The sequence below is a fragment of the Scyliorhinus torazame genome, chromosome 4 (assembly GCF_047496885.1).
Source record: "Scyliorhinus torazame isolate Kashiwa2021f chromosome 4, sScyTor2.1, whole genome shotgun sequence".
Classification (NCBI taxonomy): domain Eukaryota; kingdom Metazoa; phylum Chordata; class Chondrichthyes; order Carcharhiniformes; family Scyliorhinidae; genus Scyliorhinus; species Scyliorhinus torazame.
In genome coordinates, this window is record NC_092710.1 from 327,221,206 (window position 1) to 327,246,864 (window position 25,659).

Consider the following 25,659-nt stretch of genomic DNA (forward strand, 5'->3'; position numbering starts at 1 on the left):
GTTGTAGATCGACTTGAGTGGGTTTGTGATCTGTAGCTCTTTCGGGATCTTGTCTGCTTTCTTGCATCTTTGTAGAAACTTAATGTCAGTGTCTATATGCGCAATCTTCCTGGAGATCCTCTCCACTTTGAGCCGGCAGTTTGCGATGTCGATGGTAGCCATGATGTGGAGATGCCGGCGTTGGACTGGGGTGAGCACAGTACGAAGTCTTACAACACCAGGTTAAAGTCCAACAGGTTTGTTTCGATGTCACTAGCTTTCGGAGCGCTGCTCCTTCCTCAGGTGAATGAAGAGGTCTGTTCCAGAAACACATATATAGACAAATTCAAAGATGCCAAACAATGCTTGGAATGCGACCATTAGCAGGTAATTAAATCTTTACAGATCATCTTTACAACATTGATGATGGAAGGGCTGTGGATGCAGTTTATAAAAACTTTAGTAAGACGTTTGACAAGGTTCCACATGGCAGATTAGCACAAAAACTAAAATCACATGGTATTCGGGTGGGTTGGCTGGATGGATATAAAAGTGACTTGATTATAGAAGACAGAGAGAGTGGTGGAAGGGTGAGTTTGAGAATTGAGATATCTAGCTACTGGTGTTCCGCAGGGATCAATGCCGGGATCTCCGTTTTTTGTAGTATATATAAATGATCTGGAGGGAAGTGTGGGTGGTCTGATTAGTAGGCTTGTGGATGACACAAAGATTGGCAGAGTTGCTGATCGTGCCGGGGATTGTCAGAGGATGCAACGGGAGATAGATAGATTGGAGACTTGGGTACAGAAATGGCAGCTGGAGTTTAACCAAGACAAATGCGAGGTGATGCATTTTGGAGGGTCAAATCTAGGTATGAATTACACTGTAAATGGCAGAACCCTGAGGAACATTAACATACAGAGGGATCTGGGCGTGCAGGTCCACAGTTCCCTAAAAGTGGCAACATAGGTGGCCAAGATGATTAAGAAGGCATATGGCATGCTTGCCTTCATCAGTCGAGGCACTGAATACAGGAGTTGGAAAATCATGTTGCAGCTATATAAAACCTTGGTTAGGCCGCATTTGAAGCATTGCGTGCAGTTCTGGTCACCACATTATCAGAAGGACGTGGAAGTTTTGGAGAGAGTGCCAGGACGTTGGCTGGTCTCAAGGGTGTTGGCTGTGAGGGGAGGTTGAATAAACTAGGAATGTTTTCAATGGAAAAACGGAGGCTGAGGGTAGACCTGATAGAAGTCTACAAAATTATGAGAGGCATAGACAGAATGGATAGTCAGGTATTTTCCAGGGTGGAAGTGTCAATTACAAGGGGGCACAGGTTCAAGGTGCGAGGGGGAAAGTTCAATGGAGATGTGCTGGGTAGGTTTTTCACGCAGAGAGTGGTGGGTGCCTGGAACGTGCTGCCAGAGGATGTGGTGGAAGCAGACATATTAGTAACATTTAAGAGACATCTGGATGGAAACATGAATAGGGAGGAAATAGAGGGATACGGACCGAGTCAGGGCAAATGTTGTTTTTTTAGTTCGGAAATCGTGATCGGCACAGGCTTGGAGGGCCAAAGGGCCTGTTCCTGTGATGTACTTTTATATGTTCTCTGTTTTTTCTTATCTCTATCTCAAATGGCCAATTTGAGATTGATCCCTGGTTTCAACTCAGTAACCATGGGAAGTATCATATTGACATCAACCATGTCACGTCCATGTAAGAATTTTGTGAGGTTCAATGGGATCACCTCTCATTCTTCGAAACTCAAGAGAATACAGGTCCAGTTTCCTCAATCTCTCCTGATAAGACTGACAGCAATCCCAATCGATGGCATTATCCTGCTTTTGTCTCATTGCTGTCCTGTTGACAGAGTTAGAAAGACTGTTCAGAGTGGAGTTTGACAGATTGAAGTGTCAGACTGCACGGGGATGTGAGCTGTCACCTGACCAATATGGAGCTCACTCTCCAAGTGTTGCATCTCTCAATAAATTACTCCCTGTCTCTTCATTCTTTCTCATTCTTTAATTTTACACCTCAATGTTTTAACAGAATCATTTCACTGAAATGTGGAGTTTATCGAATATGAAACTAGTGATGTGATCATTGACCCAGATTTATTTCTGAGGAAGAATCGAACACGAGACCAAATGTGTCAATGCATCACCCTCTTTATTTCACAGTGAGAAGACATTCCCAGCAGTTTGAAAAACAAAAGACAAACAAAGACTAGAAGACGACGGTTTATTTACTCCACAAGAGAAACCTGTGAATGGGTCACCTGTTAACAGGAGTCAGATCTGAATCGATCATTTTCTCAATCACCGATTCAGTCTGTCGATATTCCCAATGTCAGCTCCCAGTGTGAGTTTGAGGAGATCTGAATTGAAACTTTATTCCATCTTCAATCTCTGCATTCTAATTTTAGATGGGGATTCTTGCTCCGGTTTAAGGATCAGTTTTAAGCTGCTTCACACCTGAATCACAAAACTCCCACTTCACTTTCCTGACCTGGGCCCATCTGTTTTCTGAACCTGGACTGGTCTGAGTCAGACCAAACTCGATTGAGAAACAACCTTTTTAATCATCCCCATCACAATGTCCAGTGTTTGATTATCAGGAATGGCAAGAAAAGGGAATACTTTACTCCCCACACAGGGAGTCCCCATTCGCAGGTTTCTCCAGTGAGTGTCGTGTCCTTCCTACAGTGTACAGTGTCTCTTCCACACAGTCTGTTATATGGCCCATTCCCATTATATTTCAGAGCACAGGAGACAGAACTAGTCAAACATTGAAGGAAATTCTTCCAGATGATGTGATGAAAATCTCAGTGTTTTATAAATGGTGAACACACTCTCTTTACAGTTTAAACATTCCCTTGTAATTAAATAATTCCATCTGGAACTAACTCCGAGTGAGAGAGCCCAGGGACAATCCCACATCTGAACACCTCACGATTTCACATTTAACAGCTTCAATACTCTGTGCTCTGTAACAAATCCCAATTTCAATTCACTCTTTTCACATCAACTTTAAACATTCTGATCAGTATGATGGATAAATATGAATATATTCCATCGCTGTGTGAAGATAGAAAATTCTGAACTGTATCTGTCACTCGGACCATCTCAGTCTCAGTCTGTGCACAATTCATTAAAAGCAAGATTACAGAAAAAGCAAATTACTGCAGTGATTAATCCCCGTTACCCAATCGAGGACCCACCACCCTGTACAATTGAGTTTTGCTCTGTGCAGTGTGGAGACGTGTTCAGGAATGAGTTTGAGATCTTACTGAATGGTGGAGCGGACTTGAAGAGCTTCGGTTTTTATTTAAGTTTGGGAAAGACAACAAGGTCCAGCCCCTGGTGAGAAGCAAGATCTGTCTTTCACAGGACAATGTGGAGACAAACTGAACTGGACATCTAGAAATAAACATTGTTTGGGATCATTGAGCTAAACAATCAATGGGAACAGTGTATGGAAATGAAGAAGAAATGTTCACTGTTGATATTAATGTCGCTGAATAATTTTGAATCTAGAATAAATGCTGCAGTGTGTGCGGGAGTCAAAATTACTAACTGCCAGTAGAGGGCAATATTTATAAACAGGGTCACAGGGATTTGGAGATGGGACATTGATGGAATTATTGGAAAAATCCCAATATACGTAATCTGTCATGAACAGATATTGCGTTCCCTCAAAGGTAAATATATCCTTCTTGAAGTATGATGTGGAGATGGTGGCGTTGGACTGGGGTGAGCACAGTAAGAAGACTTACAACACCAGGTTAAAGTCCAACAGGTTTGTTTCAAACACTAGCTTTCGAAGCACTGCTCCTTCCTCAGGTGAATGAAGAGGTATGTTCCAGAAACATATATATGCCTTCTTGAGGTAAGTAGATTAAAACTATGCTCAGTATTTCAGATTACACCCAATGGAAAGTTAAACAGTTTTAGAATAGAGTTAAGCACATCTCACTATTTGATGTCTTGAAAGGTAACAGAACCTTCCAGAAAGCCTTCATTCTCCTGCCTTTTCAAAACCTATTCCCATTTGCCCATGTGTGTTAAAAACAACAATGGAAAAATATGTCCCAATGAAGGGTTGATTGTCTTGTTTCAAGTCCTTCTGGAATTGAATCACACGTTCCTCAATTTGTTGTTCATCAACTTTCTTGTCAAAATCCCTGTAACAGAATTAAGAACAGGGGGATTAAAATTTTATTCTTCCTGACAAAACCTGTTTGGAAACCAAGTTGGTTGCCAGGACAACAGGAACAGGAGTTGACCATTGAGCCGCCCCCACCATTCAGTTAGTCCACAGCTGTAGTGACATCATCGAGAAGCTCGCCAAATGGACAGACAAGTGATAGAGTTTAATACAGAGAAATGTGAGGTGGTGCATTTTGCAGACTGGATGGAGAGATCCAGACTTAATGACACAGTTCTAAAGAGTGTGTGGTAGCAGAGGGGCCTCAGGGTGCCCACCATGACTGGAAGGAAAAGCTAACAAGAGGCCGGCATGAACACCATTTACATCCGGTAATGGATATAGAGGGAGAACTGCCCTCCTACCAGGATAGGTTCTCTGCCGTTCTGGCGGGAAAATACACCAGTGTGAGAAACATTTTTCACAATATAGTGTGCCAGGGTCGGGATGCTGGCACTGCCTACAGAGTTCAGGATGGATACCGGCCATAACCCTGGACCCTGGAACACCACAGCAGTGGGTTTGGGGAGCATGTGAACTTGGACCTTCCAGATTTGGTGTCCTGGAGGGAGTCCATCCTCCGGCCTCACAATGTTCCTGGAGATCGATCTTCATTTTCAGGAGGTCCATCTTTTTTCAATGATGGGTCAGTGTTGTTGGATATCTTTACAATATGACACCAGGACATGACGGCGGACTACACACCATCCAGGTCTGACCCACCATTGAAAACAGCGTAAAACACGCAGGTGAATAATTAATGAGGATAAGTGGGAAGATTCGGAGTGTTTGTGGATATGTTGGATTTGTTTGTTTATTGTCACGTGTACCGAGGTTCAGTGAAAGGTATTTTTCAGCAGGGAGCTCAAACAGATCATACAGTACATGAAAGGAAAAGAAAATATGTAATAGGGCAACACAAGAACAAAGAACAAAGAAAAGTACAGCACAGGAACAGGCCCTTCGGCCCTCCAAGCCTGCGCCACCCATGATGCCCATCTAAACTAAAGTCTTCTGCACTTCCGTGGTCCGTATCCCTCTATTCCCATCCTATTCATGTATTTGTCAAGATGCCCCTTAAACGTCACTATCGGGGCATCTGTTGGGACACTATCGGTACAAGGTACACCATGTAAATACATAGACACCGGCATCGGGCGGAGCATACAGGAATGTTTCCAGGCAAGCCGTCGCAGCATAAAGCACTCCATATTCCCACCCAAACCACAGCACTTAGGGAATGGTTCTCCCAAAAAACTTCTAAGTTAATTTGTGGCAGGTTTTTCAGGGAGTTTCCCACCGGCTCTGCTGGCGATTTCCCCACTGCTATCTAATGACACTTAGTCACTTTTTGGGGGCCCTGGGGAGTTTCACGCTGGGTTAGCCCACACTTTAGTACTGGGGAGCTGAACTCAGAGATCGGGCCGTCATTTTGAATGTGTGCCCCGAACTCTAAGTGAGCTTGTGCGTCCCTACACCCCCCACCGATGGGCAATGTCACCCCCCACACACATGGGCACTAGGGAGAACACCCCGCTATGGAATCCCTGGGGGACCCCTCTTCAGGCCCCCCCCCGAGCCACCTTAAAGCACTCGCCAACCTTGCAGGACTTGGTCAGTGACTGCCATGGCTGAGGGTCTCGGCAGACGAGCATCGCTGAGGGCGCCGACATGATGGTGCAGGCATCGGGGAGCCGCCAGGGCTGGCAGAACCAGATGATGCAGGGGCAGCCGGGGGCTCGAACCAGCTGCCCCTCCCATCCCAAGGTGGCCCCAAGACCATATGGGCACTGATCGGGAGGATGTGGCGCTAAGTGCCAACCCGGGCCCATCCTATGGGGTGGGGAGGGTGGCCACCATCTCCCATGTTCCACCGCTCTGATGAGGCAGTGTCTCAGGGTCAGCACATGGGACTGGGCGGTACGGCTGTGCGTGCGCCGTTGACAGGTGAGCTGGGGCTCTCCGGACCCAGAACCCCCAGAGGACGGCCATCAGGGGCAGCGAAGGCCATGGGACGAGGTAAGCAGCTGGCTGCCTCCACCTCAGATGTGCATCCTGGGGACACACCTAGACGTAGCGGTCGCGAAAGGAGGACCAAGCACATTGAGGATCACTGGTGGCTCTGGGGGAGGGGGGAACGGGGTAGATAAGGTGTGGGGAGGCTGCACCGTCGGTAGAGCAGGGAACTGTATTGACCAATAAACACCTGTATGCACAACCAGTAGGAAGTTCCTGTCACTTCCTTCTGTATGTATCTCCGTGTGCAGGTGATGCGTGTGAGCGAGCAGGGGTCAGACTATGGCATAGATTGAGGAGCAACCAGCTCTCTGCAGGTTATCATCACCCGCTGCCCTCAGCAGTGACCCACTGACAGTGCCGACACAGTCCCAGCACCCTGGACTGATGAGACACATACCCTGGGAGGGTGGGAAATGGGAGTGGTTAAGGATGGTTAAGGATGCAGCGATGGACCAGGCCATGCCCTCGGTGAATCGGGCCAGTATAAGGGCCTCCCTCCGGGCTTGTTGGACCCTCATCGCTGCCGCCTGTTCTGCAGCCTCCGTCAGGTTCCTCTCCGGCCTCCTGCTCCAGCCCTTCCTGGTCCGGCGCCTCCTCATCACCCTTGTCCTCATCCCTTCCTCATTCTCATCCTCGGAGGTGGCCACACATTCCTCATCATCAACGTCCAGCACCTTGCCCCCTTGCTATCCGAGGTTGCGAGGACACAGCAGGCCACAACATACCGGGCGACCCTCCGGGCAGTGTATTTGAGGGCACCTCTGGAGCGGTTGAGGCATCGGAACTGCATCTCGAGGAGTCTGATGCACCGCTCAATGACAGCCCATTGGTCACATGGGCCTTGTTGTACTGGGTCTCCACTTCAGTCACCGGCCTCCGTACTGGCGTCATTAGCCAGGTCCTCAGTGGATATTGTCATGTGAGAGTACCTTTAAGAAATGGGTGTTTCTAAATGGGTGTGTATATAAATATCTGTAGTGAGAGTACCTTTAAGAAATGGGTGTTTATTACTGCAGTGATGTCAGAGAGTGCGTGGAGTGGGCTGTCTGTCAGCTTTTTACTTTCGCTTTAGGCTTTTTGCTGCGGGGTGGGTTTGGTTTCATTTTAGTTTTGGAGACGCTGCAATCACAGCAGGATGTGTGTGAATCTCTGCAAGCTTACGAGTGTCCATTTGCTGATTTCAGTGTGGTAACTGTTCTCAGTAGTGAAGTTAAGCCTGATGTCTTTCTGTACAAAGGGTCCATTTTGACTTCTGAATGTTGTTTGGGAATTTATTAAGGATTACTTAGTGTTGTATTCTTTGGTTGCTAAGATGTTCACTGTATGTTTCAAAAAGGCTAACTTGAGTTCATAGAATAAACATTGTTTTGCTTTAAAAAATACTTTTCCATTTCTGCTGTCCCATACCTGTAGAGTGGGCCGTGTGCTCCCCGTACCACAATCTATTAAAAGTTGTAGGTCAGGTGAACTCCATGATACACTTTGGGGTTCTCTACACCCTGGCCCATAACAAATTCCCTTGTCCCCCAAGAGCCAGCCGCCCATCATGGGGTGCTCCTCAAAGAGTGTAGGGATGACCAACTGCCCCAGGATGCATCTGACATGGATGCTCCCCGGGAAGCGGGCACGCACGTGCATTATCTTCATCTGGTGGTTGCAAACTAGTTGACTGTTGAGGGAGTGGAACCCCTTTTGGTTGATCTAGGGCACCCCCAGATGGCCTGGTGAGCACAGGGCATCATGTGTGGCATTTATGACCCTTCTGAATCTGGGGTCTCCCGGCGATGACGGAGAAGCCTGCTGCCCGGGAATCTTGCTGGGCTTGGTCCATGTCAAACATAATGTAGTCTTTCGCCCGGGCATACGGGACATTCGTGACCTGCCGGATGCACCTGTGAGCTGTGGTTTGTGAGATGCCACACAGGTCCCCGCTTGAGCCCTGGAATGCTCCCGAGGTGCAAAGGTTCAGGGCTGCGGTGACCTTGATGGCCACCGGGAGCAGGTGTCCTCCTCCTCCTCCATGTGGTGTCAAGTCCGCAAGGATATGGCACAGGTGCTGTACCGTCTCCTTGTTGAGGCGGAGCCTCCTGCAGCAGGCGCTGTCTGGCATTTGTTCAAAGGACCAGTGGCATCTGTCCACCCTGGGTCGTTGCGTGACTCACCCTCTGGGTCCACCCCTAGCCTGATAGGCGGCTGGGTCCTCAGGGTGTGGGGCAGAGTACGGCGCATGGGCCGCTGCTGCTGACGCCTTCTCCGGCATCTGGCTGCGTCACGTAGCACGAGCACCACTAGGGCAACCTCTGCGTCCAACATGCCTGCCACAGCGTTCAATATCTATTGAGAAGTGGGAGACGGTGTTAGACTAACGAACAGCAGTGGCTCACACCCCGGGACCCTCCAATTCCCCACTGATCCCTCCATCCCGCCCCTACGCGGATCACCCGCCCCACGTACCCCAGGCTGTAGTGGGTCCCCTCACCAGACCCTGCACCCCAGACACCCGCTCAAAACATCAACTGCACCGGGCGCTGGTGCCCTCCCTGTGCCACTTACCCACCCTCTGGCCATGGACATGTCGCCTGGATCTGTGTCCCATCCCCTGGGTGTTTGGGTGTTGGCTGCTGCATCCGTGGTCTTTCCTTCCACACTGTCCAGACGTCAAGATGTAATTGGGATGTAGACAATGACTCCCACATGCTACATGGCCCACCCACCCACCTTTGGGAATCCACTTGGCTCACCTAACCAGGATTGCCACTTCCCTATTCGCAATATCCTTCAGCCGCGCAGCCAGAGGCCTCAGCAGTAGCTGGGGGTTGTGGGTGGTTGGTGGGGAAGACGGGCAGGGACAAGGGTTGCCCAGGGGTTGGCATGGTGGTGCAGCGAGCGGTTGCCCCCTGTTTGCCCCCCCAAGTGCCACCGCACCCTCCCATGGTGGCCCACCCCTGCGAGGGTCCCCCCACCCCCAGCTGAGGGTCCCATATCCCCCGTCGAGCACAGGGGCAGAAAGCCCAGCACCCCATGGCTCTTTACCTGTGAGCAAAGATGATTACTCACCTCCTCGGCTCCCCAAAGAAGCCCTTTCGTCAGGTTCACGCTTTTCAAAAGGAGTACTAATCGGCCCCAGCGTCAGCACTTGCTGGGGAGGCCGCTGAATGACAGGAGGCCATTGGATAATGAGTGGCTCTAATTAATTGTATGGATCTGTGGCTTAAGTGGTGATAATTGGTTTCTCGCCATGCTACAGCGAGATCCCGATTTTGCCTTCTGGAGCGGACCGGGTGCCTTGCGAACTGTTTGGTGCCCGGCGCAGATCTCGTTTTCCACCTCTCCCGCTATTCACTGGCCTCTCCCGCTATTCACTGGCCTAATTTCGCTTGAGCGAGAGTGTAACGAGGCTGGAAGATTGTACCCTTAGTCTCAAAATGGGAGAATTCTGCCCCGGGTTGAATGATGTTGATACAAGAGCTGATGGAAATAAAAAATATCAATTACAATATATCAGTCACTAAACTCACCTGGTATAGAACCAAACAGGAGATTCAGTTATTATTTTAATTGTTGGATCTGTCGGTTCAGGCGGATTGATGACTTCAGGCACTATCAGGACAAATACTCTGAATCTCTGTTGTATTTTGCCATTTTCCAAGTATCCATAAACTCCCCAAGGGCCGGAGACAGGAACAACGGTACCTGCAGACAGAGAAACATCTGTTACAGCATTTGACTAGGTGATCAACTGATGGGGAGTCAGAGGTTCCAGGTGAGGGGTCAGGGTGACTTTGCTGAGATGTGGAAAGGTTGTGATATCACTTTAGGGGAATATGCAAATGAACAAGTAGCCAGGATGTAGCGCAGCATGTGACCAGCATGATCACACTCGTAGTGTGCCTCCCGACACCATATTTAAATATCAGTCCAGCAGACTCATATCACTCTCTGCAGCCCACCTCTCTTCACCAGACTGTGCAGCATGTTCACAACACAGTTGGAAAAGTCCAGCAGCCTCAAGAGAAAGTCTGTTCCTCAATTCAACCACCCTCCCCCGAGCCCATCACCTGTGAGGTGCCCATGCCCCACATGGATCTCCACCCACAGCCTCTGGCATCTTTGTGCATCGCCTGCCAGTAAATTGTGTGGTATCCCTTTGACCCCATTGTTTGTGAGCTTATCAGGCTCCCCCTTCCCTTGGTCTTCGCTCTGCCTTCCATTGATCATTTTATTCATCCACCTCCTTGCCCCTCTGATTGAAATCGTGAGCCTCGCCCGACCACCTCAGCCCTTACACAACCTTCTTTCCACATTGCCCTTCTTGTAGTAGTAATAATAATAATAATCACTCACAAGTAGGCTTCAATGAAGTTACTGTGAAAACCCCCTAGTCGCCACATTCCGGCGCCTGTTCGGGGAGGCTGGTACGGGAATTGAACCCGTGTTGCTGCCTTGTTCTGCATTACAAGCTAGCTGTTTTGCCCACTGTGCTAAACCCGCCTCAGTAGTCTTCGTCAAGCCATCAGAACCCCCCCCCCTCCCCATAACTCGCCTCGCTCCACCCTTGGTCAAACTTTGGACCTTTGTTGTGGTGGCTGCATGAGTCCCACAGCACAGAGTTGTCCAGATAGACACTGGTGTGTGGCACTGGTGGAAGGGGGAGGGGCGGGGGTGAAGGAGGCCCCTGTACTCACCAAGCCCAGGCACAGTACTGAACCGGAAACGGTGCCACAGGAGTGTCCATGGGTCCAGCAGCACGGTGCTGTCCGTGGAGACCAGCTCGGCATGGAGTTGGAGGGCAGGAACTGGTCTGCCCCGGCAGAGTGGTGAACAGTGCATCAGGAGCAGTGCAGCACTCTGGCAGTGTTCCATTCACCTCAAAATCTCCGGTGTACTGAGGGCCATCTTGTTCATGCCAGCTTTAATCACTCGACATTTGACGACAATGTGATTTCCCACTCATGTGATGCAAGATTGGAAAGCCTGGTGGAATACTGGCGGGATGCAAATGAATGTATCTGACAATAACGCCACCTGCCAGCGGGATGACCAAGCCGCCATTAACCCGCCATTGGGAGAATGACAACGTAATTTTACACCAGCGGGTGTTCGACATTTGGGCTCCCACCAGATTCACCGCATCCGCCCGGCATGAAGAGAATTGGGGGAATTGCACTCCGAGGTGGTGATCCACCGGCTCTTCCTTGTGCGTGGTGCATCCGGAGAATGCCGGGTGAGCTCTCTCGCGGGCTTCCCGGCAGTCTTCACGTCTCGTGGGATTCATCCAAGTTCCGCGAGGCATCGAAGTCCGTATCCGGCCCACAGGAGGCGGTGTCAGTGTACTGGCTTCGGCGAACCTATGTAGCATCCACCGGCCTCCCTCGATGCTCCAGCCACCCCCAGTGAGTCAACAGCGGGGCACCTTTCAGCACTGGTACAGACAAACGTGGACCAGGCGGAACAGCACCCGGGGGGTCTGCTGGGCCATCGGACACCACTGGGTGGTCAAGGTCAATGCAGGGTGGCACCCTGGCTTTTCCTCTGGAACACGGGCACTTTGGCACTGCCAAGCTGGCACCTTGGCACTGCCACCGATTTTGCCTATGAGAGCGGGCCGGTTGCATCACAAACTGTGAGCCCTTCCCACAGGAACGCCGCAAGCGAGCCACTGACAATGGAGAAGTCCATTGACCTTGGGCAGGATTCTCCAGTCATTGGGCAGATGTGGACAGAGAATCCCGCCCTGTTTGCTGCCTGACACGGTTCTTGTTTTTGTCCTCTCCCACTACTCATCGGCCTCATCTCGCTTGAGCGAGAGGGTAGTGAGGTCGGAAAATCAGGCCAATAGTGTGGGCTAAACCAGTGAGAAACATCCCAGGCCCCCAAAAATGACTATGTCATTGAATAGCGGTGGGGAAGTCACCAGCAGAGCCGACGGGAAACTCCTTGAAAAACCTGCCACAAATTAACTTTGAAATCTTTCCGGAGAATCGTTCTCCTTATCTGACAAGATAAAGAGCAGGAGATAACCTGATTAACTGGAATAATGAGATTGTTTCTGCTGAAATGTTAGGATTTGGGACTGAAGGAACGCGGTTTCAAGACTCCTCTTCCCAGCATACACCTGGCAAACATCCAAGCGATCGAAAACAAGCTGGACGAACTTCACACCAGACTTACCTCTCAGAGGGAAGTAAGAGACTGCTGTGTGCTCTGTTTCACAGAGACATGGCTCACCCCCGCCTCACCGGACTGTGCCATACAACCTGAAGGCTTCTCAATTCACCGGGCGGACCGCACGGCATCATCAGGCAAAGCGAAGGGTGGAGGGGCTTGCCTCCTCATCAACTCCTCCTGGTGCTTGGATGTGGCGACCCTGGCAACCTACTGCTCCCCTGGGATACCTGAGCATGAAGTGCCGCCCATACTAACTTCCACGTGAGTTCATTTCAGCCATTATCAGAGTGGTCAACATCCCACGCGAGGCAGATGTGAAGAAGGCGCTGGATGAATTACACACAGTTATAAACAACAATGAAACAGAACACCTGGAGGCCTTGTTCATTGTGGCCGGGGGCTTCAACAAGGCCAACCTCAAGAGTGTACTGCCAAAATTCCACCAGCTCATCTCCTGTCCCACCAGGAGCGACAACACTCTTGACCACTGCTACTCAAAAATCAAGGGCGCCAATGTTCCATCCCCAGACCACACTTTGAAAAAGCAGACCATGGACCATAAGGCGGTGCTCCTTCTCCAGGCATACAAGCAGAAAGTTAAGCGGGAGAATCCGGCTACGAAGGTCGTGCAGTGCTGGTCCGAGGAAACAGAAAAGCTCCTACATGACTGCTTGGAGACGGTGTACTGATCCATATTTAAGAACTTAGCGATTAACCTAAATGAGTATGCCACCACCGTAACAGACTTCATCAGCAAATATGTGGACGACTGCATGCCAAAGAATATAGTACATATGTTCCCCAACCGGAAACCATGATTTAATCGGGAGATTGACTCCCTCCTGAAGGACAGGTCTGAGACGTTCTAGTCAGGCGACCCTGACCTATACAGGAAATCCAGGTACGACCTCAGCAAAGCCCTCCGGGATGCCAAGAGAGAATATCAGACCAAGCTAGAGTCACAGACTAGCATGACTCTCGTCGGTTGTGGCAAGGCCCAAACAACATAACGAGCCACAAAGCGAAGTCGAGCAGTATCTCCAGCAGCAGTGCACCCTCCCCGGTGAACTCAGTACATTCTATGCTCGGTTCGAGCAGGAAACCATCAATCCGCTGTTGAGTGCCCCAGCAGTCCACAATTCACCCATACCCACCGTCACAGCTTCCAAAGTCAGATCGGCCTTCCTGAAAGTGAACCCTTGGAAGGCGACAGGTTGGGACGGGATCCCTGGCCGTGCACTCAGAGCCTGCACGGACCAGCTGGCAGATGTGTTCGCGGACATCTTTAACCTGTCCCGACTCCACTCCGAGGTCCCCACCTGCTTCAAGAATCCACCATCACACCGGTGCCAAAGATGAACCAGGCAACGTGCCTCAATGACTACCGTCCAGTGGCCCTGACTTCAGTCATAATGAAGTGCTTCGAGAGGTTGGTCATGAAGCCCATCAACTCCACACTCCCAGAACGCCCAGATCCACTGCAATTCGCAGACCGCTGCAACCGGTCCACAGCAGACACCATCTCCCTAGCCCTACACTCATCCCTGGAGCATCTCGACAACAATTACTCCTACATCAGACTCCTAATCATTGACTACAGCTCTGCTTTCAACACCATAATCCCAGCCAAGCTCATATCAAAGCTCCAAAACCGAGGACTTGGCTCCTCACTCTGCAACTGGATCCTCGACTTTTTGACCCACAGACCACAAGAACAAACAACAACACCTCCTTAACGATAGTCTTCAATACTGGGGCCCCGTAAGGCTGTGTACTTAGCCCCCTACTGTACTTCCTATATACACACGACTGCGTTGCAAAATTTGGTTCCAACTCCATCTGCAAGTTTGCTGACGATCCGACCATAGTGGGTCGGACCTAGAACAACGACGAGTCAGAATACAGGAGGGAGATAGAGAACCTAGTGGAGTGGTGTAGCGACAACAATCTCTCCCTCAATGTCAGCAAAACTAAAGAGCTGGTCATTTACTTCAGGAAGCAAAGTGCTGTACACACCCCTGTCTGCATCAACGGGGCCGAGGTGGAGATGGCTGAGAGCTTCAAATTTCTGGGTGTGCACATCACCAAAAATCTGTCCTGGTCCACCCACGTAGACGCTACCACCAAGAAAGCACAACAGCACCTATACTTCCTCAGGACACTATGGAAATTCGGTATGTCCACACTGCCTCTTCCCAGCTATTACAGATGCAACATAGAAAACATCCTATCTGGCTGCACCACAGCCTGATATGGCAACTGTTCGGCCCAAGACAGCAAGAAACTTCAGAGAGTCATGAATCCAGGCCAGTCCATCACACAAACCTGCCTCCCATCCATTGACTCTATCTACACCTCCTGCTGCCTGGGGAAAGCAGGCAGCATAATCAAAGACCCCTCCCGCCCGGCTGACTCACTCTTCCAACTTCTTCGATCGGGCAGGAGATACAAAAGTCTGAGAACACACACGAACAGATTCAAAAACAGCTTCTTCCCCGCTGTTACCAGACTCCTAAACAACCCTCTAATGGACTGACCTGATTAACACTACACTCCTGGATGCTTCACCTGATGCCGGTGTCTGTGTATTTACATTGTGTACATTGTGTTTCCCTATTATGTATTTTCTTTATTTTATTTTATTTTCACAGTAACTTTATGTACTAAATGATATGTTTGAGCTGCTCGCAGACAAGTACTTTTCACTGAACTTCGGTACACGTGACAATAAACGAATCCAATCCAATTTGGTGACTTGCTCCATGCAGGAATGCAGGAACCGAGTCACACACCTCCTTGAGAAATAAGGTATATATATATGCTGGTGAACAGATCGCTGGCAGCGACCACCCGGGTATAACAATCTCTCAATGAAGAAAGAAGAGCCCTGTGGTGAGAACTTCTCAAAAAGGAACAAAGTCCCCTCGCGAGCGCATTTAGACAGGGGTTTCCTGACACTCATCGTGCCGAGATTCACATGGCTATTCAACGCTATTAGTGTTGAATAAGGAGCCTAAATGGGGAACGCACGGCCGAGGCTACACATAGCCCTGCATTTTTCCAGCGGGGAGCTCCACCTGCCTGAACTCCCCGTTTTAGCAAGACCTCGGGACAACTTTTTTTAAATGGCGTCCCGATCTTGGAGCCCCCCCCAAAATCCCCAGCCCAAATGCAATATGGGAGGGTCCCCCGCACCCCCCACCCCCCCACCTCGCGCCCCATAACCCACTAGGGCAACACCGGTCCATTCGCTACATGCAATAAATACCAGCTTGGCACCTTGGTAGTGCCAACCTGGCACCCTGGTAGTACCCCTGCCACATGGCAGTGCCACATGGGCACCTTGGCTGTGCTAGGCTGGTACCCAGGTGGCACTGCTAGGGTGACAGGCTGGTAGTGCCAGGGTACCCAGGTTGTATCAGCAGTGCCAGGGCACCATCCTGCCCAAAGGGCATGCAGCTGGGGGCCTCCAATCCCCTTGGAGACCAACATGAGCGCCGTTCCGTTTGTCCCCGTCTGTGGGGACCAGTGCCAAACGGCACTCGCTCAAGGTTCCCGAGGTGATGAGATTGAATCCCAAAGCCTCAGGAACCTTGATGTTGGATCTCTGACTCTATCTTCTAATAAGTCAATTGTGTGGTTGATACAACTTTATTGCTAATTATTCACTTCAGTACACTTGCATGAAAACTAAACTAAAACTTAGAAACAAAATGTTAAACAGTATATAAGTTGGTCAAATACATGGCAAAGGGACGCATTAATCATAAAAGCATAAAGAAATCATTTTAAACACAAACAAACGGATAGATGATTCAAGAATTCAGGAAGGCAGAAATTCAGAAATGAACCCTTAACCAGGAGATCTTACGTTTAAGGGAATCCTTATCTATAGTCTAATGGATCATTTACTCTCATTGGTTTATAATTCTCAGCTGAGACCTCCTGATTTGCTCAAATAGATATCTGTTACTTAGAGGATGATTTATGAATCAAACATTGGCCATTACTTAAAATTTACTCATGTCCATCAAAGTTAATTGAGTGAATACGTGCATGACCTTACGAGAATGGGATTCTCACGTCACGGCTAGCCATCAACATTGCTGTAACTGATTATTTGATACATTCTGATTGCTAAATGCACTGTAATGGTCTATTCATTATATGAAATATTCGTTGAATCAACATCTGAATTTTTGCAGACATGACTCCAAAGTTGAATAGTTTATTCATTATCTGAAACAATGACTATCTTTTCACTGTCATGACCTTTTGAATACTTCCATTCACTCGCTGTGCACTCAATCAGTACCTGAAGACATCAAATAAATCAATGAATCAATAAATCAATAACCTATCACTTGGGAATCTGCACATTAGAACATAGAACAGTACAGCACAGAACAGGCCCTTCGGCCCTCAATGTGCCGAGCATTGTCCGAAACCAAGATCACGCTATCCCACTCCCTGTCATTCTGGTGTGCTCCATGTGCCTATCCAATAACCGCTTGAAAGTTCCTAACGTGTCCGACTCCACTATCACAGCAGGCAGTTCATTCCACACCCTAACTACTCTCTGAGTAAAGAACCTACCTCGGACATCCCTCCTATATCTCCCACCATGAACCTCATAGTTATGCCCCCTTGTAACGGCTACATCCACCCGAGAAAATAGTCTCTGAACGTCCACTCTATCTATCCCCCTCATTATCTTAGAAACCTCTATTAAGTCACCTCTCATCCTCCTCCGCTCCAAAGAGAAAAGCCCTAGCTTCCTCAACCTTTCCTCATAAGACCTATCCAGCAAACCAGGCAGCAGCCTGGTAAATCTCCTTTGCACCCTTTCCAATGCTTCCACATTCTTCCTATAATGAGGTGACCAGAACTGCGCACAATACTCCAAATATGGTCTCACCAGGGTCATGTACAGTTGCAGCATAACCCCGCAGCTCTTAAACTCAAGCCCTCTGTTAATAAACGCTAACACACGATAAGCCTTCTTCACAGCTCTATCCACTTGAGTGGCAACCTTCAGAGATCTGTGGACATGAACCCCAAGATCTCTCTGTTCCTCCACATTCATCAGAACCCTGCCATCTGCATTCACATTTTTTCTACCAAAATGAATCACCTTGCACTTATCAGGGTTAAACTCCATCTGCCATTTTCCAGCCCAGCTCTGCATCCTATCAATATCTCTTTGCAGCCTACAACAGCCCTCCACCTCATCCACTACTCCACCAATCTTGGTGTCATCAGCAAATTTACTGACCCACCCTTCAATCCCCTCCTCCAAGTCATTGATAAAAATCACAAATAGCAGAGGACCCAGCACTGATCCCCGTGGTACACCGCTGGTAACTGGTCTCCAGTCTGAACATTTTCCATCCACCACCACCCTCTATCTTCTATGTGATAGCCAGTTACTTATCCAATTGGCCAAATTTCCCTCTATCCCACACCTCCTTACTTTCTTCATGAGCCGACCATGGGAAACCTGATCAAACGCCTTACAAAAATCCATGTATACAACATCAACTGCTCTACCTTCATCTACACACTTAGTTACCTCCTCAAAGATTTAATTAAATTTGTGAGGCAAGACCTACCCTTCACAAATCCGTGTTGACTATCCCGGACTAAGCTGCATCTTTCCAAATGGTCATAAATCCTATTCTTCAGGACCTTTTCCATTATCTTACCGACCACCGAAGTAAGACTAACTGGCCTATAATTACCAGGGTCATTCCTATTCCCTTTCTTGAACAGAGGAACAACATTCGCCACTCTTCAGTCCTCTGGCATGTAAGGTTTTCGGGCAATTCGGCCCTTTTTGGACTGCCCAAGAATAAAACCCAGAGACTGTAAACTGACTTTTCAGCCAAGAGAACGTAACCAGATTTCCCAGCAGGCTTGGTCCGCTGAGCTGAGTAGGGGCATAGGTATTTACAAACCCCCCCCTCGGAGCTACAAGGAAGAAGGAGCCAGACAACGAGATAAGATCAAAACACAGACAAAGGGGCACGGGAATACACAGGGGGCCTGCCTGCAAGCAGGACAATGGGATGGTCATAGCCCCATGCAGATGTAAATGACCTGGCCTCCACCAGAGCAGAATCCAATTAACACCCCATCAACATAGCGAGGTGAGAATAGCAGCCATCTCCGGAGCAGCTGGAAGACTGAAAATCTTCACAAGAGAGCTTAACCTTGTTATCCCAAAAAGCAGACTGTCTGGGCTCAGTATATTGCGCTGGAAAAGCCCCTTGAAGATAAGCGGTAGAAAAAACCAAGTTGGAGGCGGACCTGGGGGAGGTACTCCAATCTTGACAGAAGCCACCGGCAGGAACTCACTGGAAGGAGGGGGCGGAGTCGGCGCCAAATTCAAATCGCGGCAGGTCTGCCTGGCTGGAAGGAGCGGACCTGCGAGGAAAACCCGGAAGCAAACAGCTCTGACCGGCTCAAAGGGGGCGGGACCAGCGGGAACTTTAAACTTGGACTGATACAACGCAAAGGAGGAGGAAAACCCGGAAGTCGACAGCTCTGACCGGCTCAAAGGGGGCGGGACCAGCGGGAACTTTAAACCTTACCAATTCAATGCAAAAGGGGCTGGCCGAACACAGGAAAAGGCCAGGTAAAACGGATATAAAAGGGGCTGTGTTTCGATTGAGGGGCTCTTGGCTTGACCTCTCCACCTTTGACTTGACCTCTGCAGCCTGTGACTGTAAGTACCCTGCAGCAGCTTGCGAAACTCCCTTGACTTTGATAGTGGTTGAGGCTTTGGGGAAGGGGACTTGATTTGTGTTCTGTGTCATTGCTAAAACTGTGTAACAATAAGATTTTTCGTTGTGTCCGTTATAGTACTTTCTGAATAGACTTAGTTTGTGTTAGAGTTTAAGATTTTATTATAATTTCTTCTGTTTGATGATTTTGACCTGGGTTTTGCAATAAACCTTGATTTGCTGATAATTGGAGTCGTTTAAATTCTTCAATCTCTCACCAGCGGTCTCTGACCAAGTCATTGTTAAGATATTCCTCACCTTAATTCCGGGTTCAAGAATCTAGGGTCATCTTGAGCGATTGACTCAGGACAGGCTGCTGGTTAGGTAATAAACAGCAGTGTCCTATTCTCTCTCTTGGGAAAGCTACTCCAGCGAAGTAGGAACCGGGTGGGTGTTGCACCACCGGCAAGAGAGAGAATCACCTGGGCATTGGTAGGGGTCTGGATATCTGTGTGATATAAGCCTCAGGCTTCCGGTTAGGGACAAACGGCAGGCTTGATTCAGTGCTCTCTCCCGCGGAGGTGTCCCAGTGCGGCATCCCCTGGCCTCTGAAGTTTCAGTGCCAGCTGGAGAGAGACACACACAGATACTCAAACCCCAGATATCGGCCCAGTAGTGGAGTAGCAGAGATGGCACCCTCTACAGGCACTATCCCCGTGGACAGCGAGGACCCAAAGATGAAAGCCAAAGGCTCTGCAATCTCATCCCTTGCCTCCCAAAGACTCCTTGGATATATCCCATCTGGCCCAGGGGACTTGTCAGCCCTCAGGTTTTTCAAAATTGCTAATACATCCTTCCTCAGAACATCTACTTCCTCCAGCCTACCCACCTGAATCACAATCTTATCCTCAAAAACGTGACCCCTCTCCTTTGTGAACACTGAAGAAAAGTATTCATTCAACGCCTCTCCTATTTCTTCTGACTCCATGCACAAGTTTCCACTTCTGTCCTTGACCGGCCCTACCCTCACCCTGGTCATTCTTTTATTTCTGACATAAGAGTAAAAAGCCTTGGGGTTTTCCTTGATCCGACCCACCAAGGACTTCTCATGCCCCCACCTAGCTCTCCTAAGCCTTTTTTTTAGCTCATTCCTTGCTACCTTGTAACCCTCAAGCGACCCAACTGAACCTTGTTTTCTCATCATTACATATGCTTCCATTTTCCTCTTGACAAGACATTCAACCTCTTTTGTGAACCATGGTTCCCTCACACGGCCATCACCTCTTTGCCTGACAGGGGCATACCTATCAAGGACACGCAGTATTTGTTCCTTGAACAAGCTCCACTTTTCATTTGTGCCTTTCCCTCACAGTTTCTGTTCCCATCTTATGCTCCCTAATTCTTGCCTAATCGCATCATAATTACCCCACCCCCAATTATAAACCTTGCCCTGCCGTATTGGCCTATCCCTCTCCATTGTAATAGTGAAAGACAACGAATTGTGGTCACTATCTCCAAAGTGCTCTCCCACAAACAAATCTAACACTTGGCCCGGTTCATTACCCAGTACCAAATCCAATGTGGCCCCCCATCTTGTCGGCCTATCCACATATTGTGTTAGGAAACCCTCTTGCACACACTGTACAAAAACTGCCCCATCCGAACTGTTCGACCTATAGAGGTTCTAATCAATATTTGGAAAGTTAAAGTCACCCATGACAACTACCCTGAGACCTCCACACCTATCCATAATCTGTTTTGCAATTTCTTCCTCCACATCTCTATTACTATTTGGGGGCCTATAGAAAACTCCTAACAATGTGACCGCTCCTTTCCTATTTCTAACTTCGGCCCATATTACCTCAGTCGGCAGATCCCCTTCAAACTGCCTTTCTGCAGCCGTTAAACTATCCTTGATTAACAATGCTACTCCTCCACCTCGTTTACCATCTTCCCTGCTCGTACTGAAACATCTATACCCTGGAACTTCCAACAACCATTCCTGTCCCTGTTCTACCCATGTCTCCGTAATGGCCACAACATCGTAGTTCCAAGTACCAATCCACTCTCCAAGTTCACCTATCTTATTCCAGATGCTCCTTGCATTGAAGTAGACACACTTCAACCCATCTTTCTGCCTGCCGGTACACTCCTGCGACCTTGATATCCTCCTCAGTACCTCACTACTCTCAACACTGGCTTCTGGACTACAGCTCGTTTTCCCAGCCTCCTGACAAAGTAGTTTAAACCCCCCCGAAGAGCCGTAGCAAATTTCCCTCCCAGGATATCGGTGCAAAGCGTCCTGTCTGTACAGGTCCCATCTTCCCCAGAATGTGCTCCAATTATCCACGTCACTGAAACCCTCCCTCCTAAACCATCCCTGCAGCCACGTGTTTATCTGCACTCTCTCCCTGTTCCTCACCTCACTAGCACGTGGCACCGGCAACAAACCAGAGATGACAACATGGTTTGTCTTGGCTCTTAGCTTGCATCTTAGCTCCCTAAATTCCTGTTTTAAATCCCCGTCCCTTCTCTTACCTATGTCGTTGGTACCGATGTGTACCACGACTTGTGACTGCTCCCCCTCCCCTTTAAGGATTCTGAAAACACGGTCCAAGACGTCACGGACCCTGGCACCAGGGAGGCAACATACCATCCATGAATCTCTTTTGCTGCCACAGAACCGTCCACCTGTCCCTCTAACTATCGAGTCCCCAATGACTATTGCTCTCCTGCTCTCCCTCCTTCCCTTCTGAGCCATAGGGACTGACTCAGTGCTGGAGATCCGTTCACCATGGCTTACCCCTGGTAGGTCGTCCCCCTCAACAGTATCCAAAACGGTATACTTGTTACTGAGGGGAACGACCACAGAGGATCCCTGCACTGACTGCTTCCTCCCAGCCCCTCTCACCATCACCCATCTAGCTTGATTCTTCGGAGTAACTATATCCCTGAAGCAACTATCTATGACCACCTCTGCCTCCCGAATGATCCGAAGTTCATCCAGCTCCAGTTCCCTAACGCGGTTTCTGAGGAGCTGGAGATGGGTGCACTTCCCACAGATGAAATCAGCAGGGACACTGACGGCCTCCCTCACTTCAAACATTCTGCAGGAGGAACACTGCACTGCCTTCCCTGCCATCCCCTCTAGATAGAAAAAGAAAGAAAGAGCTTACCTGTTATTCACTCTACCCCTTAGGTTAGCTAACCCTCCCTGATTTCTAGGAGGTGGAAGGTGGGGGACACTACAAGTGTAGTGTCTAGGGTTTAGAAACTGCCCAACTTAAATACAGGTAAAAATAAAACACTTAACCAGCAACCACTGCACCCCACACGAGAACAGCAATCAGCTGTTCTGAGCCTGCGCAAACAATTTAAATCTTTACTACTTATCCAGCAGTCACTCTGACCTCACTCCGACCGGATTCAGCTGGAAACTCCCAACAGTAAGTTTAAAAAAAAATTTACTCCCCTTCTCAGCAAGCACTCACTCAGCAACCACTGCGCTCTGCACTATAACAGCAATCAGCTGTTATGGGCCCACGCAAACAATTTAAATCTTTACTACTTACCCAGCAGTCACTCTGTCCTCACTCCGATCGGATTCAGGTTACTCTGTCTGACTGAACCAGACTAGCTCTTAGCCATGTGGTGGAGGTGTGAGATTGTAACAACACGTGGGCAGCACGGTAGCATTGTGGATAGCACAATTGTTTCACAGCTCCAGGGTCCCAGGTTCAATTCCGGCTTGGGTCACTGTCTATGCGGAGTCTGCACGTTCTCCCCGTGTCTGCGTGGGTTTCCTCCGGATGCTCCGGTTTCCTCCCACAGTCCAAAGATGTGCAGGTTAGGTGGATTGGCCATGATAAATTGCCCTTAGTGTCCAGAATTGCCCTGAGTGTTAGGTGGGGTTACTGGGTTATGGGGATAGGGTGGAGGTGTTGACCTTGGTCAGGGTGCTCTTTCCAAGAGCTGGTGCCGACTCGATGGGCCGAATGGCCTCCTTCTGCACTGTAAATTCTATGATAAACACCCTTGACTTACTCTCTAGATGTTCATCAGTGGAACGAGGCGGAGTGTGAGTGCCTCGTGTCTTTTATAGTCAGATCCCACCCCTGAGTTCCTGGCCTGCTTATTGGTCATATCCTGTTCTCTGTGTCCATTAGCTGCTTGTCTGTATATCATTATGTGTGTGTCTGCATATCATGGCACCTACCAGCTGTGCCGGAGAGACCTCGCCAGGGCACCGTTTAGTCCTGGTCTGCACAACGCGGACCAGTCTTACCAGTAGCTGGGGGTCTCCCAGGCCATTGAGGAGCCCCAGGTGATTGGGGACAGGGCAGGCTAGCACCCTAACACGCACCCTGGCACTGTCAGCCTGGCTGGCAGTGCCACCCAAGCACTCTGTCAGTGCCAGGATTCCAGGCTGGCAGTGCCAGGGTGCCTAGGTGCCAGGCTAGCACTGCCTGAGGTCAAGCGTGGGTGGGGTCTTGTTAGATAGAAGGGGGGGGGGGGGATCCCAGGGTTCTTCCCAAGGTTGGGGAGTCGGGAGGGGGATGGGATCGTGGCTGCTTTCCAAAATGCCCCCTCAATCTGCGAAGAACCTTTAAAATCACTCTTAAGTGCGGCCTTGGCAGCGAGAATCACCCCAAGGCCAAAAAAACCCAGCAAGTCTGTTGAATAGCGGGATGTTCCACAGCACTTCAGGCGCCGAGAAACACCCCACTAAATGCACCATTCAGCGCTCTTCGACTCAAGTCCGCTGAATCATGCCCTGAATGTTAAAGAGGTCAGAATGTCACATGTTCAGCACTTGTTCCAAAAAGAAGGCATGGTTTCTGTTTGAATAATTGCTATTCAATTTTTACTTGGAATGTGTATGGTGCTTTCACCTATTCCCGGCCCTGCCACACCTGTAAAACAGATGGAACAAGATCCACATTTTTGAATACTCAGAGTTTACTTGGGCTTAATTCTGCATTTGCAATACCAGGTCCCACTAAAACTGCACACTATTCCAGGATTATTGTGGAACGCAAAGATAACCCACAGCTTCTTTTTGTGATTGCGGTGTCTTCTTAAACACCTCTCCCCGTCCCCTCCACCCTCACCTCCAACAATAAATGTGAGGAACTTATGTCACAAAGAATTGTGTTTTGCAGTGAGCTGGATCTCTGCCACGAAAGACTATCTCTGGATTATTTGGGTGATTTAAACTTATAATAGTGAAGCTTTTAACCTGATGTGATTTTGTTTAAGTTGAGTTCATGGAATAAACAGTGTTTTGTGTTTAAAAACCCACGTGTCCATAATTGTAATCCCACACCTAGGGAACAAGCCGTGTGCTAAGAAAAGCAACAAATACATTAAAGGGAGAGGTTGGTTGAACTCCATGATACATTTTGGGGCTTTGAAAACGCCTCACCCATAACACCTGCTTTGGATGGCATTAGCGATGAGGAGTGGTTAGATAAACTCGGTCTGTTCTCACCAGAACGACAGAGGTTGAGAGGCGACCTGATACAGGTCCACAAGATTATGAGTGGCAAGGGCAGAGTGGATAGTCAGATGTTCTTTCCTAGGGTAGGAGAATCAAGTACTAGGGGAATAGGTTTAAAGTGCGTGGGGAATAGATGTGCGAGGCAAGTTTTTTACACAGAGGGTATTAAATATATGGAACTCGCTGCCTTGGGAGATGGTGGGAGCAGGTACAATAGCGGCATTTAAGGGGCATTTAGACAAATATATGAATAGGGTGGGAATGGAAGGACACGGACTCCGTATGGTTTTAGTTTCTGCAGGTTCCATGGTTGGCGCAGGCTTGGAGAGCCGAAGGGCCTGTTCCTGTGCTGCATTGTTCTTTGTTCTTTGGCATGGCAAGCTTCTTTTCCAGCCTTGTGTGGCCGGAAGATCACGCCCCTGAGCTTGAAGCCCCGGAGACGGTGAGCTGGAGCCCAGAGACCACAGCAATGGTAGTCGAGCCCTGTTAGTGCCTGGCCAGAGTGACTCGGATTTGATTCACTGATCTTAATTGGAGAAATAAGAGTTGCTTATTTGGGATACATGTATTATAGTGCTGTAAGATCAAGTAGTAGTTATTTGATCTTGTTCTATAAAGATTGATTGAATGAATTCCGTAAATCTTGTGAGTTTGTGTTCACCGAATCGATCGAGCGGCAGAGCCTTGGTCAACAATCCTCACTGCAGTAATTGTTTCTTTGACCAATAATGTGACACAAGCTCCTCTGCCGGGGGGAATTACCAGGTCACTGCCAAGGTACTGCCTGGCGTTTCCCTCCCCTCCGGGGGCTGTACTTACATCCCTGATCCCTTCACCTGATTCATATTGCTCCAGACCTATTGTAAATCTCGACACTATGATCTCACAACAGAGAGGGGGGGGGGGAAATCCCAATGTGTGGGGACGACACTGCGGGAAGCCCCCAATGAGATTTATATCGATTCAAATGTGGTCCCCAAACCTCCTGGGCAGGGACCTCATTCTGTCAATGGCTGGATGGGGAAGGGGACAATCACGTCGTAAGCTCTCACTGGCAAG

General features: G+C 49.0%; 1 protein-coding gene across 1 annotated transcript in view; it reads right to left on the minus strand.

The window, feature by feature from the left end:
* Positions 1-2,132: 2,132 nt before the first annotated feature.
* The window catches only part of LOC140411126 (uncharacterized), a 48,006-nt gene continuing 24,479 nt past the window's right edge, over positions 2,133-25,659 (minus strand). The window contains exons 3-4 of the mRNA XM_072500187.1: positions 9,726-9,900; positions 2,133-4,165 (exon numbers count right to left, since the gene is read on the minus strand). Coding sequence (XP_072356288.1) covers positions 4,000-4,165; positions 9,726-9,900 — 341 coding nt within the window. The 3' untranslated portion in view covers positions 2,133-3,999. The remainder of the gene's footprint in view (positions 4,166-9,725; positions 9,901-25,659) is intronic.